The sequence below is a fragment of the Odontesthes bonariensis genome, chromosome 3 (assembly GCF_027942865.1).
Source record: "Odontesthes bonariensis isolate fOdoBon6 chromosome 3, fOdoBon6.hap1, whole genome shotgun sequence".
Taxonomy (NCBI): Eukaryota; Metazoa; Chordata; class Actinopteri; order Atheriniformes; family Atherinopsidae; genus Odontesthes; species Odontesthes bonariensis.
In genome coordinates, this window is record NC_134508.1 from 8,905,689 (window position 1) to 8,920,611 (window position 14,923).

General features: G+C 39.4%; 1 protein-coding gene across 10 annotated transcripts in view; it reads right to left on the reverse strand.

The window, feature by feature from the left end:
• ptprt (protein tyrosine phosphatase receptor type T) overlaps positions 1-14,923 on the reverse strand; it is a 427,933-nt gene that overhangs the window by 303,734 nt on the left and 109,276 nt on the right. For all 10 annotated transcript variants that reach the window (XM_075460193.1, XM_075460191.1, XM_075460192.1 and 7 more), the window contains exons 3-5: positions 7,352-7,512; positions 4,638-4,748; positions 609-690 (exon numbers count right to left, since the gene is read on the reverse strand). In XM_075460193.1, coding sequence (XP_075316308.1) covers positions 609-690; positions 4,638-4,748; positions 7,352-7,512 — 354 coding nt within the window. The remainder of the gene's footprint in view (positions 1-608; positions 691-4,637; positions 4,749-7,351; positions 7,513-14,923) is intronic.

The following is a 14,923-nucleotide window of genomic DNA, read 5'->3' on the forward strand; positions in this document are numbered from 1 at the left end:
ATAAATCGTTCCTGGCCTGATTTATGTGACATTATAATAAAAAAAAATATGGCGAAAAATTTATGTTTTTTTAGGCTGTGGACAGTATATTTTGATTTCCTAGGAAATGAAAGCAGATATCCTGAAATCCCTCTGTAATTTTCTTTAATTTTGTGTAAGAATTTTAAGAAAAGAATTTTGCAACCTGGCTTTATCATTTATTCAGATCTATCTTTGCGGAAATATATGCAAATTTGCGCATTTTTAATGCCATAATGCCATATTTGCATAATTAAACATACAAATTTGTAATACATTTTTTTTCATACTTGTATAAGTAATCAACTGAGGAAGTTTCATGGTGATATCTATTATTTTAAAATATTACCCTATTCACCTGTAGACAAAAAAAAAAAGCAGGCCAAAGGGTTTTGTGAAGCTTAATGTTACAGATGTGAGTGAAGACCCCGAGTTTAGACCTTCTTCCTGGCTCTCTGTATTCCGCCTGCAACCCTCACAATCTGTCCTTTATGCTGCATGCGGCCATAAAACAAGACGATACTCAGCAGGGCTACAGTTCTGCAGGGTCAACCTTCATCGTACAAACACACAGAATCTCTTTCACTTACGACAAGGGTGAGCCAAAACCCGAATGTCATCAATGGCGATGAAGCCCGGATGGCCTTGGACTGAAACCGCTTCAAATATCACCTGAGAGAAGGGGACAGAGAGAGAGAGAAAGGGTTGAAACTGAGTTTTTTTAATGAGCTGTAATGATACTCAGAAGGGAAAACTTTTTCTTCAACAGACTGCAACACATCTCGACACCCCTGTGAAGCTCATATGGGAAACCCCAGGGGAATTTTTTCCACTAAAAGTCAGCAACTTCTCCTCTTTTCACTTCATCACTTCTGTCTCCATCCTTATGCCGACCACATAACGCACCCACCTCTCTTTCTTTCATCCGTCTCTTCTCCTCTTCTCTACGCATTTAGACTTTTCCCTGTAAGCGACCGTTCTTGGTGTGTCATTCTTGATTTTCAGACCAGCGCTTGTATTCTTTTCACAGACCTTAAGTCACTCTGAGGGTGACAGGCAGGGCTGCCGACGGGACCACGCACCCCTGACCCACGCGCACACAAACACGCACACACATGCTTTTTCTTCTTCTGTGGTGTGCTTGTCAGATTTCTCAGCAGTATACGCCGCGACTCAGTCTGAATACCAAAGACTTGTCTTCCTTTGAAGAATAAATTCCACCCTCTCCAGCATGCACGTCAAGTGTACAGAAGACACCAACATGGCTTTTTGATGCTAAAAAATATAAATCGCGATGTTGTTTTCTTTGGTTTTGTCATGCAAAAGCCGGCCTGAAGCCGATTTCGCTTAAGCTCTAAACTCTGTAAACTTTAGCAACATTTGAAACATTTTCAGGCGAGAAAGTAGTCGTTTAGATCCCCAACGTGCTGAAAATCTGACAAAATACCGGCTATTTACAATTTTGGTTCCGACGAATTTGGCGCTACTAAAGCTAGCCGTAGCGAGCAACGCACTTCCGGTTATTTTCACAAAATAAAATGTGTAAGCTCCCGGATGCATACTAGATTCTCTGAAATGCTGGGTATGCATCATGAGGTTACTACTCATACTCAAACTACCCAAGATGCAACGTAACGTCGCCGATCGTCATTTCCTGTCAAAACGGCAGTTTCAAGCTAGCTACAACGAGGGTAGGTTCACTTCCTGTTTTCAAAATAAAAGCACCAATTGTATCATAATGGCTTTCCCTATGATAAAAGGCAACGGGTATTTTATTTTGTGAAAATAAACAGAAGTGCGTTGCTCACTACGGCTAGCTTTAGTAGCGCCGAATTCGTGGGAACAAAATTGTAAATAGCCGGTATTTTGTCAGATTTTCAACACGTTGGGGATCTAAACGACTACTTTCTCGCCTGAAAATGTTTCAAATGTTGCTAAAGTTTACAGAGTTTAGAGCTTAAGCGAAATCAGATTCAGACCGGCTGATTTCGGCTCGGGCAGGAGCGAAATGCATTGTGAGTAAACTCTGCATACTGTCTGATCGATGAGTGTGCCGTTTGCAGTATGTAGTATGTGGTTTTGAATACAGCCATAGTGTTTTATCCCTAAACCACATTATGACTTCAAAGCACTAAAACTATTTAAGAGTGTGAAAGTTTAGCCGGAAAGTTCGCCGTTGCACTCGGTGCCCTGCGGTGTTCTCTACTCTAATATGACAATGTTTTTTGTCCTTTCAGAAGAATAAAAGTGTCATCTCTCCGTGGGAGGTTACATGTAATTAGGGAGAGAAACACAAGCGTTTAATTCACTTTGGTGACTATTGTGCCTCGTGTCTTGTGTTTGCAGCACAGGGGTGCTTTCATTTACCGAGCGTGGCTCAGTCATTAGGTAAAATAAAGCTGCTGTAGAGGCCCCCCTCACTAAAACAACCCAGCAGGGTTTCGTCTCTGCACCTTAAACAGACCTCAAACACACACACACAGACTGGAAATCATCAAAGCTTCAGTTACAGCATTAAAGAAATTCACTCTTTGTCATATTAGGCAATGAAGTTTCAATCCACAGCCACAAACCATTGTCTCAGAGTACAGATTAACTCAGATTAACGTGGGCACGTTCTATAAATATGACCGTTGGTCCGCTCTGTAGTTTGACAAACCAGATTTAGGCTTATCTTGTGGAGGGCAAGCTAAACTGGATAAAGAAAAAGGTCTTTTGAATGGCCAGATGTTTATGAAAAAGGTCTATAGCTTTCCATTTATTGTAGTCTCGGCAGTCTTTTGCCATTTTTGGTGTTGCACATGATAAAACTGTCTGATTTTGTAAGAGGGTGCACTTTGTATGAATTTAAGAGTTACAAATCACCCCAAAAAACTAAGAAACTGTTGCTGTGAATGAGCGCAGAATCTGCTAACCAACGAGCAACTAGTTTTTTTTCGGCCCATTTTATGAAGTCAAATTATTAAAGCGCTTTGAAATACATTCAGAAATGACTTCATATTATGCACTCATAGTCTGTGAGTTAAGTAGCTACATAATCAATGGAAATTAGCTTTATCATTAGAATTTAAGTGTTTTTTTTTTTTAACTTCTGGACAGTACGTTCATCCCTTTCTTGTGTTTAGTACAAATGGACAGATACATGACATCGGCTGTTATTAGGATCCATGCAGGAAAAAAAAACCCAATTATACTAAATTGAACAGGGCTTTAGGTCAAGTATAAATGTACTGTCCTCAGACAGAAGCTATAACTATCTTCTGTAAGTAATCCAGCATATTCTTGTACCTTTATCCTTTCTAACTCAAGAAACAAGGATATAATATAGTATCTGCTTAACATTTTTTACCTGAGAGTAAATGGGCCTTTTCAAAGCAGGCATACAGGAAAAGAACAGGTGCACACAGTTAGCAATAAAGTCAGTTTGTAGGTCACTTACTGTAGGCTACACCTGTTTATTTCCAACTTTTACGAGTTAAAATGTCCAATAATTACCATGCTCAACTGTTGACAATACGGACCTCGTGAAATACCATAAGGATGATCTGTTAAATTAGCATATTAATGCTCAAACTGATGGCTAACGTAGCTGCTAACGTAAAACAGGTCAACTTACCTGTCAAGCACAAATATGCACAAACAGGTCATACAAAAGAGCCATTGGGGAATATATTAAAATCATCAATGGTGAATTAAAAGAGAGATAAAACAATAATGAACACGAGACTTACATTCAAGCTGTAAAAGGAGAGATGTCTCGACAGGAATACCTCTGTAGCTGCTTGCTAACATGTTAGCTAAACGTTAGCGCGCATGTTTGTCAGTTTATATTTATTTTCATATTTATTTCTGGCAATCTTCTTGAAGTTCAAGGTAATAAGTCACTTTAGCTCACTTTACTTATGTGAGATTTTCTACTTATTTTCATTATTTACATGTTGAAGGCACCTTTCCAGAGGAGGCGCCTCCCAGTCAGAGACACTGACTGTGTGATCAATATATCAGGTTATTGGTAACACCTGTGACCTCCCGCCATGACGTGTCATACTGTCAGCAATAAAAAAAACCCAAGCAGTGTTAAATGGAAATATAGCATAAAAGGCAAAAAACAGATGTTGTCTTTTTTGTAGGTGCAGAAAAAGAATAAATAATGTGTCTCTTTTGACAGACTGCTAGTAACAAAGTTCCTGAAGATACTATTTAAAACTGTTTTTTACTGACTTCTGTTCTGTGTAGACACAACAATTAGTTTCATTCCTTGAGTTAGGTGCCTTTGTCATACTTTAATGAATCCTAGGTCAGTGTTGAGTGACTAAATGGTCAGGAAAAAGCAGCCAATGTCCAAAGTAAAAATTCGAAAACCCTTCAGAAAGCCTGGAAAACTATTTCTAAAATATTACAAAGAAAGTCTGGCTGCTTAGAAGCAAAATATAAAGAAATAAGAGCTGGATTAACACCAAAGAAAAAGGCCATATCTTTCATAATTTAAATTATCATTGTTTGCGTCATTTTTAAACAGAGCCAATGAAATCATTGGGTTTTATTGTGTATTATCTAGTCCTATTGCAGTACTCAGTCTAGTGTCAACACAAACAAAAGCTTGTGTGGCTGTGTGGTACCTGATAGGAGTTGGGCCAGAATGTGGAAATAGCCAGTTCAGCCTTCACCCAGCCTTCAGTGACGGTATCAGAGGCGTTCCATACCGGGTTGCCTTGGGCGCCTCCGTTCACCTGCAGGCAAGTAAGAAGGGACACAGTCTCGTAAAAGAACAGCATGTAAGGCGCCTGCTCTGGGGAATCATTTTTGTCTTAAAACTGAAGAAAAAGGGATTTAAAAACTGCATTGATTGCAATAATTCTTAAAGGGATAGTTTGCCTCTTTTGACATGAAGCTGTATGACATCCCATATTAGCAATATCATTTATTAAATTTGACTTACCCCCTGCAATATGCGTTCAAAAGAGTAATACATTTGCATCACAAAATCGTTCTCCAGGAAAAAGTCAGACTTCACAATCGCTTGGCCCTATTTTCTCTCCCTTCGTACAGACGTTACGAGACACTTTTTGCTTGAAATAAGCAAAAAATCTGCCAATGGAACTAGTGAAAATCGTCTTGTCAAGATTTCTTGAAATAAAATGTGATATTTAGGACTTTTGAGTTAAAAGTGATCTTGAAATTAGCTTAAAAACCTCTTCAAATTAAATAAAAAAAACCTTGTTTCATATGAAATATGACTCAAAACAACTTTTCTCAAACTCAAACTTTTTCACTTAACAAGATATTCAAGATGTATTGTATTAAAACAAGTCCCTGTATCTTGCTGAAATGGTATTTGTTAGGCAATTGTGTCTCATATTAAGTGTAATGAGATACTCAATGAGACAAATATACTTGGTAAGATTTTTTCCAGTGAGTAAACACACTCAGGCTTGACTACATTGTCAGAGATCTTCAGCTTTAAGCAATTACTTTTATTTTAATGGAAACTGCTTCTTCTGAGATGTGAACAACACGTTCTGCTGCATCACTCATATCACAGCAGGCAGTGATACGAAGGGAGAGAAAATAGAGCCAAGCGATTGTGAGGTCTGACTTTTTCCTGGAGAACGATTTTGTGATGCAAATGTATTACTCTTTTGAACGCATATTGTTTTGAGAAGCAAAACGCTTTATTTTTTAAACCCCAGCCAACTAGCCGGACTACCTTCATCAACACCAAAACGAGGCTGGAACTCGGCTCACAGGAAGCAGCAGGGGGTAAGAAAATGTTCATAAATGATGTTGCTGATATGGGATGTCATACAGCTTCAAGTCAAAAGAGGCGAACTATCCCTTTAACTGTAAACAGGATGATACTGCAACAGTTGTTGTGGACCATTAGTCAATGACTACATTTCTAAGAGGAAAATAACACTTGTAAACAATTGCTGATGTTGTTTTCTAATTATTATCGGTCAGCTGATTCAGCTTCACTTGTTCTCAGATCCTCATCGGTGTCTTCACATCTTATTTATTCATCCTTTTCATCCACCTCTACACTTGTCCAGCTTTTTTTTCCCCACTACTCTTCCCTTTCATCTCTCAGTCCATCATCCACAGCTTCCACTAAATCCGACCCAGATGTCCATCTCTGCCTTTAATACCGCAAAATAAAACATTCATTCTTGCAGGGTCCACAAAAACTCCGTCAAATCTACACCCTCCGACATAAGTCATGGTGCCCATGTCCAGAGATGGGGACTCAAGTCACTGTGACTTGGACTCGAGTTGACTCGAGTCGCTGTTTTGATGACTTGTGACTTGACTTGACAAAAAATAAAAAGACTTGAGACTCGACTCGGACTTGGAAGTTAAAGACTCGGGACTTGACTTGACTTGAGACACGATGACTTGAATGACTTGAGAGTTATTCAGTTAATGTTTTCAGTTTGAATATAAAATTAATAAATTAAATAAAAAAAATAATAATTACCCGGTTGGAGCGCAGGCTGAGAATGGCGTCATGATTGGATCCCTACCCTGTCAATCAGTCATGCCCTCTCTACATACCTTAAGTGTTTATTGGAGAGACTTCGGCTTTCGTAATTACCATTTTGACGGCAAAAGACGAACAGCACAGTGCAAGACATGCGGCATCAACATCTCAGACAGCCAGACGACAACTTCAAACTTTGTTTGTCATTTGAAGATCCATTCTGACCAGTAAGTGCTGTCAAATTAGCTAATATTATCCTGTTAGCCTAGTCGGTAGTTAGCTAACGTTAGCTTGATATGATACGGGGTGGGGGTGGGGGACAGCTACTTATATCTTGTCTTTTTACTTTATTAATATCAGATTCTGCAGGTAAAATTGCAATAATAAGGTGACTTGAACAAGAAAAAATAACTTGGGACTTACTTGAGACTTGAAAGCTAAGACTTGAGACCTACTTCAGACTTGCACATGAGTGACTTGGTCCCATCTCTGCCTATGTCTGGTCTTTAATATGTTTATTCTAAATCCCTTTAGGGTTTATTACCCAGTATGTGAAAAACATTAACATTGGTGTGATATACCTGCTTCTCTGAAATAAACCAATGCTAGTAGCCCCCCACAAAGAAATGCAGCAAACAAGGACTTTCTCATATGTTTACCCCCGCCATCAGTCATTCCCTCTAAATCTCCCCCTCACATAATCACACACTCAAAGCCCCCAGGGCTAACGTCGTCTCTGTGTCTCAGAGCAGAGGTCTGTTTGTTTGTTTGTTTGTTTGTTTACCCGTTCACTCTATGAATCGCGTCATCTGTCAGTCCATCCCCACCCTGTCATTCACTCACAAACACACACACCTTGATGTAAACGTTGAGCGTGCCCGGGCTGGCTCCGTCGCGGCTGGACAGAGAGTAAAGGAAGTCGATGCAGTGGGTGTCGTTCTCCTTCAGGGTGGGCATGTACAGATGGGCCTTCTGCCCCGACGCACGGCCTGATGCGTTCACCACCATGAACGAACCTGCACGAACAGAAGGAGAGACCGTTAAATCAGTCATGTTCAACACAAACTTTTAGTGGTTTTAATTGTTTCATGGCAAGTGTTCAGTGTCTCATATGCCCCCAAATGGAGTGGACCACAGACACATTTGTGGTTTTATTTACTATAATTAGGGCTGGGCAAAGATTAAAATTTTCAATCTAATTAATCGCATGATTTCCCTGATTAATCGCGATTAATCGCATTTGTACGCAAAATCCAAAAATGAATCCAAAAGTAGTGTATAGCTTTTAGCATTTAGTTTTATTTTAAATGTGCTGCCATATGAATCAAAGTGCCATAACATTTGTTGTGCAAACACACTTTTAACATCAGCATCTTTATGTAGTTTTTATGTAGAAGCCTCGCTCCACTGTCTGTTTCCTTGAATGACTTGCTGCTATCAGTTGTGTGTTTTGCCTTTAAGTGATATTTTAGACTGGAAGAAGACAGAGATATGATAACATATCTGAAAAGATGCTGGTCAGTAAGTTGTTTCTGTGCCTCTTAATATGCATCAAGGGCTCTTTAAAAAAGGTACAAAAAGCACTTTAAGTAAATATATGTACATTTTTTGTCTGATTAAAAATCATCCTTTATCCTTTTTTGAATTCACATCCTCTAAACTGGCAGCAGAAACTTATTCATTGCGTCATAAAATGCATCTGAATAACTCAACAGTACCCAGAAATAATGATTCGATTACTCTGGAAAATCTTCAAACGCCGCAGCTTATTGTTTCTGCTAAACTAAAACCGCCAGTTGCATCACGGCGTGCGTCTCCTCAGGATGTGAAGCTCATGGCAGCGCGACTGGATGCAGACATAAAGGGTCTCTTCCTCAGCTTCATGCTGTTAAACAAACTTATAATTCCAAAGTTTTGTGTGGCATCCACACAAAAGCTTGACGCAGCAAAAAAAAAAAAAAAAAAAAAAAAAAAGGAAAAGCAGAAACACTTGGAGCTCTTTTCAGTCACCGGAACCGTTAATCATCGCTTTAATGTGTCCACACCCGGAGGGTTCTAAACCTAGACGTAAAACACATTTTCTCTGAAGGCTTATGGTTTAAATGTGTTTTAGTCTGTGCTTTATGGCAGAGGATGGAGGTTTTATGGGTTGGCCAGCTCCATTTGGCCAACTGCCATCAGCCTGGCTGAGAGCTGGAAGTGACTGGGAGACTCATTGGCAAGAAAATGGAAAATAGATGGAAAAATAGAGATACCGAGTCAAGCAGGTGTGACCGTGCAGCTCTGACAGCATCTGTGTACATATTTCCTTTTTTTCCCTTTGATCCTCGGTAATGGTATTTGCAGAGGGACTTATTCAAGCAAAGTTGAATCGACTCGACGTTCACATAATATGTGTGATGTTTGTCACCCAGACGTTTGTCTCACGATGACAACCATCTCTGTGGAGGAGGCAGAGGTGTGAAGATGTATGTCTTAACACACATGCACACAGATTCACGCATATGGAACAATATGATAAACAATAACAATAAATGCAAACCTGCTACCATACGAACAAACAATGAAACCACTGAACTCACGGCTTACTGTTGCTTTATACACAATGGGTTTGTGAGGAGTTTTGACGATCTCAAAAAGGAATATGATTAAGAGAAGCAAGATTTTTTTTTTAGATACCTCCAAGTAAGGAATCGATTAAATTAGGGCTTGGCGAGTTAACGCGATAATAACGAGTTAACTCGTTAATTATTTTATTTTTTTAAACATTTTTTGGGACTTTTTATGCCTTTAATGGACAGGACAGTTGGAGAGAGACAGGAAGCAGGGGGCAGAGAGAGGGGGAACGACACGCAGCACAGGGCCGTCTGATGCGGGACTCGAACCGGGGCCCGCTGCAGCGAGGACTATAGCCTCTGTACATGGGGCGCCTGCTCAACCCACTACGCCACGGACCACCCCTGTTTTATTATTTATTTTATTATTGTAAAAGTCTGTTGGGGAACCGGAAAAGAAAGTAATCGGCGGATCCACCAAACATGGAGAAGGGTACAGAACTTTTACTCGGCCATTTTCATTTTAAAGTTCTTCCAGACGGCGGAGTCGACAGAACCAAAGTCATCTGTAAACACTGCCAAGTTGAATTGTCTTCTCAGCGTAGTAGTTCCAGTCTAAAATATCACTTAAAGGCAAAACACACAACTGATAGCAGCAAGTCATTCAAGGAAACAGACAGTGGAGCGAGGCTTCTACATAAAAACTACAGAAAGATGCTGATGTTAAAAGTGTGTTTGCACAACAAATGTTATGTCACTTTCATTCATATGGCAGCACATTTAAAATAAAACTAAATGCTAAAAGCTATACACTACTTTTGGATTCATTTTTGAATTTTGCATACAAATGCGATTAATTGTGATTAATCAGGGAAATCATGTGATTAATTAGATTAAAAATTTTAATCGTTGCCCAGCCTTAATAAAAACAAAATAATAAAAAAAAAAGAAACCACTGAATACAAAATGGTTTATCCCATACACACCGTAATATCACAAAGATCCATTTTCACACAGTGAAATATCAGCAACACACGGACAAACATGCTTTCACTCTATCGCAGTCTCATATGCATTAAGAAACACACACCAAACCATTATTTCACACATTGTTTTCCCAGCGATGAGGTCAGAGACGAGAAATCTGTTAAAGTGAGAAAAACTGATGAATCCGTCTACCGTGCCAAAAAACACACGCACACGCCAGCAAACTAACACATGTATCAAAATAACTGGGTCAGCTCGGTGCAACGGCACACGCTGCCGCTCGAGACCGACAGGAGTTTGAGATTTCACTTTTATTTTTCTTCAGAGCCGTCAACAACAAAGTTGGGAAGACACTGCAACTCTGTCTCTCAGCTGCCGAAGTGCCTTTGAGCAAAGCAGTTGACTCCTGCTGAAGTGGTGTATCTGCAGTGTAGAGTTTTTCAGTTTATCTCTCACTTGCCACTCACGGCTCACTCTTTCCCGTGGTCCTTCATGTTTTGCTTTGGTGATATAGGGCTTATTATTGGGGAAGCACTTCCTTGTGGGGATGATAGTCTACACAAAGAAGTTGATATAGCCTGGCAAACACTCAGTCATGGCATTAAAGGGATAGACCCATTTTCTCATGTGTCTATGCATGAAATCTGCGCGATATCTTTTAATTTATCTCGACTTTGAATCGTTTTGTACATGAAATGTTTGAGAAAAGTTCTTTTGAGTCATATTTCACATGAAACAAGCTTTTTTTTTCATTTGAAGAGGTTTTTAAGCTAATTTCAAGATCACTTTTAACTCAAAAGTCCTAAATATCACATTTTATTTCAAGAAATCTTGACAAGCCGATTTTCACTAGTTCCATTGGCAGACTTTTTGCTTATTTCAAGCAAAAACGTCTTGTAACGTCTGTACGAAGGGAGAGAAAATAGTGCCAGTGATTGTGAGGTCTGACTTTTTCCTGGAGAATGATTTTGTGATGCAAATGTATTACTCTTTTGAACACATATTGTTTTGAGAAGCAAAACGCTTTATTTTTGTGGCCCCAGCCAACTCGCCGGACTACCTTCATCAACGCCAAAACGAGGCTGGAACTCGGCTCACAGGACGCAGCAGGGGGTAAGAAAATGTTCATAAACGAAACTTATTTATTTATTTATTTGATTTTTTTTTTTTAATTAATTAATTTAGTCATTTATTATTATTAGTCAGTAGTAGTATTTTTTATTATAATTGGTATTATTATTGTTGTTGTTAATATACAATAATTGTAAATATTATTAATTTTTTGAGCTACTTGACTAATTTGAATTTCCCCCATTGGGGGGTGAATAAAGTATTTTCTATGCTATTCTATTTCTATTCTATTGCCAGTATGGGATGTCATACAGCTTCATGTCAAAAGAGGCGAACTATCCCTTTAACAGCAGCAAGTTGCTACATACTGTAAGTTTCTGTAGCTCAGAGAAGTGTTTATTTGTCATCTTTCCCTTTCGTAACGGGAGTGAGAGAAGGAAGATGCCGTTTAATGCCTGTAAGATGTTGTACATTTCATGAGCAGGAAATAACAAAGAGCAATGAGGGAAAAGAATAATGATAATAAAAAAAAAAGGGGTATGGGAAAAGAAAACTAATCAGGAGCATCAGGTCTGGAGCAGATGTGACTCTTTTTTTCGATTGACAAACTGCACTGTTGTTGGGTAAAATGACTGATCTTCATCATCGTCGTCGTCGTCTGAATCATGAAATTCACAGAAAAGTGATTCACCGCAGTCAGACACAAATATCACATTGGCCCTCGGCCCATTTAGTACATCCAATTCCCCCCGAGGTCTCACACATACACTCGCGCGGAGCGCTGGAACCCATATGTTCTGTGTCCTGAATGGGTAATGGCCCTGCAGCATCCTAATCACAAACAGATATCAGAGCTGCGCCGCATACTCCACAGTATACAAGTACAAAGGCAGACAAACCCTGTCTTACCAGCTTGGTCAGTTTATAGCTGGGGTTTTATTTTGGGATTCTCCCTTCTTTCTAGCTCTTTCTGTGGGGGTAAGGTCATGTTGATCAGGCCTTCTGTGACATGGTCACAAGATGGTCGTCTGTACTTTAAACCTAATATTCTGCTTAATTAGAACATCTTTGTTGTTGCTGCTTTCTTTGCTGCACTTGTTTCTTGAATGGGGGTCAACCTCACCAAGTTGTTCCGAGTGCCTAAACCTAACCGAGTTGCTGGGATGCTTAAACATAACTTTACTCTTGGTTTTGGCCTAAACATGCATTCTTTACACTATGCTGTCATCACATTAACGGACAGAGGACTTGAGAAAAGGTTTCTCAAGAAGGCAAATAAATAAATGAAATAATAATAAAATAATAAAATAAATAGGCTTTTTAACAGTGACTGCTGAGTTCTTCTCAAATTGATTGATTTTTAAAAATTTTTTTTTTTTCATTTAGTCATTTAATATTATTATTAATTATTATTATTATTATTATTATTAGTTAGTACTAGTATTTTTATTAGAATAGGTATTATTATCATTGTTGTTAATATACAATCATTGTAAATATTAATAATTTTTGAGCTACTTGACTAATTTGAATTTCCCCCATTGGGGGATGAATAAAGTATTTTTCTATTCTAAATAAAATTATTCCATAAAACATAATGGATAATAATAAAGCAAAGAGTGCAGATAAAATACTTTCAGGTGTCATATGCGCAGCTAAATAGAACTGTTTTCAGCCTGGATTTAAACATTGTCAGAGTTGAGGCCTGTCTCTCATCTTCTGGAAGGCTGTTCCAGATGTTAGGAGCATCAAACTGAAACGCAGCCTCACCTTGTTTAGTCCTGACTCTGGGCACCAGCAGGAGACCCCTCCCTGAGGTTCTCAGAGCCCGAGTTGGTTCATATGGCTTTAACATGTCAGAGATGTACTTTGGTGCTCGACCATGAAGAGACTTGTACACAAGCAGAGCTGTTTTAAAGTCTATTCTCTGAGCGACAGGAAGCCAGTGCAGAGACCTGAGCACTGGACAAACATGGTGGTATTTCCTGGTTCTAGTCAGGACTCAAGCAGCAGCGTTCTGGATGTACTGCAGCTGTCTTATAGCCCGTTTAGAGCCCAGTGAGCAGGCCGTTACAGTAGTCTAACCTGCTGGAGACAAACGCATGGATTAGTCTTTCTAAGTCTGGTTTAGACACTATTCCTTTGATTCTGGCAATGTTTTTTAGATGGTAAAACGCTGCTGATGTTACACATTTAATGTGGCTGTTAAAGTTCAGGTCTGAGTCCAATATTACCCCGAGATTTCTAACCTGATTATTAGGTTTTAGAGAGAGAGTCTGAAGGTGACTGATAACACTTTCTCTTTGTCTCTGTGGGCCACAGACAATGATTTCAGTTTTGTCTGAGTTTAGCAGGAGAAAATTGTTTTGCATCCACACACTGATCTGTTTGATGCAGCGACACAATGCATCTACAGGCCCGTGTTCTCCTGCAGTCAGTAACACGTAGATCTGAGTGTCATCTGCATAGTTGTGGTAGGACACATTATAGCTGCGTATTAGCTGGCCTAATGGAAGCATGTACAGATTGAACAATAGGGGTCCCAGGATTGACCCCTGGGGAACCCCACATGTCATAGCCATTTGGTCTGAGACACAGTTACCAATTTCCATCCATCCATCCATCCATCCATCATCTTCCGCTTGTCCGGGGATCGGGTCGCGGGGGCAGCAGCTTGAGCAGAGAAACCCAGACGTCCCTGTTACCAATTTCCTATCTGTCCTCCAGATAGGACTTGAACCAGTTTGTACTCCTCCTTGTTGAGACATCAGTTGGGACATCAGTCTTTCTAGGACTAGAGGACTAGTGAATTCTTTAAATGTAATTTTAGGGTCATTATTGGCTGCAAATGCAAATGACTCATAGGAAGAGAGGAGGACAGTCTCCTGGAAGTAGTCGTTTTGGGGCTTTCGCTCCACTTAGTGAGGACCTTGTTCCTTGTTCATGACTAAAAACGGGTTTGGTCATGAATTAAAGGGACACTATGTAATTTCTTCCTCCATCTAGTGGTGCAATTTTATTTTGCAAAGTCGAATGAATTTGCTCTCTAGCGCCTCGCGTTTTCAAATGTGCGTTGCAACTTCTTGAACTTCTTCAACGATTCAAGAAGCGATATATTCAGACTCAAGGTCCATACAAACAAAAAGACATCAAGACACACAGTACAAAGGATTACATAACACACATACAACAACACTATAAATACAGATGACAGATAACATGTCAGATAACATAAGTTGACATAGCCTTTGGTGTGCAAATCATATTCCGGGAGTTACCGGAAGTGACGTCGATGCAGCGTTAGCATTAGCAGCAGTGTGTAGTTGCTATCTGGAAAGTGTTCTTTTAAATAAACTCCCGGTAAACTTACAAATTTTCTAATGCCTCGTTTTGTGAGTTAAGAGCCTATGTGTTCTACGGCAGAAGTTTGGTAACAATCAATGCATTATTAGTGGGATAATTTACGAGATAAAATCTATTTACCATTAGCGCCAGTAATAAGCCATTCGGCGGACGTGACGTCTAAATGACGTCATTTCCGCTTGCAGGCCTGGTGTTGGGCTTCGTCGTTTTTCATAGACCGGAAGGACATGGCAGCCTCCATAGAGCTTGCCCGCTCTGTGTAGATACAGACAAGTTATTCTTCACTCAGGAGGGTAATTGAGATTTTTGACAGAGATAATTTTACACCAATGAGGACTAATTTATGAATGAATATGTTGATTTGAGCTAATAAATGCCTTAATATATTACATAGTGTCCCTTTAAGTATTTGAAGGAAAATAAATTGGATCTAATAACTTATACGTAGCAT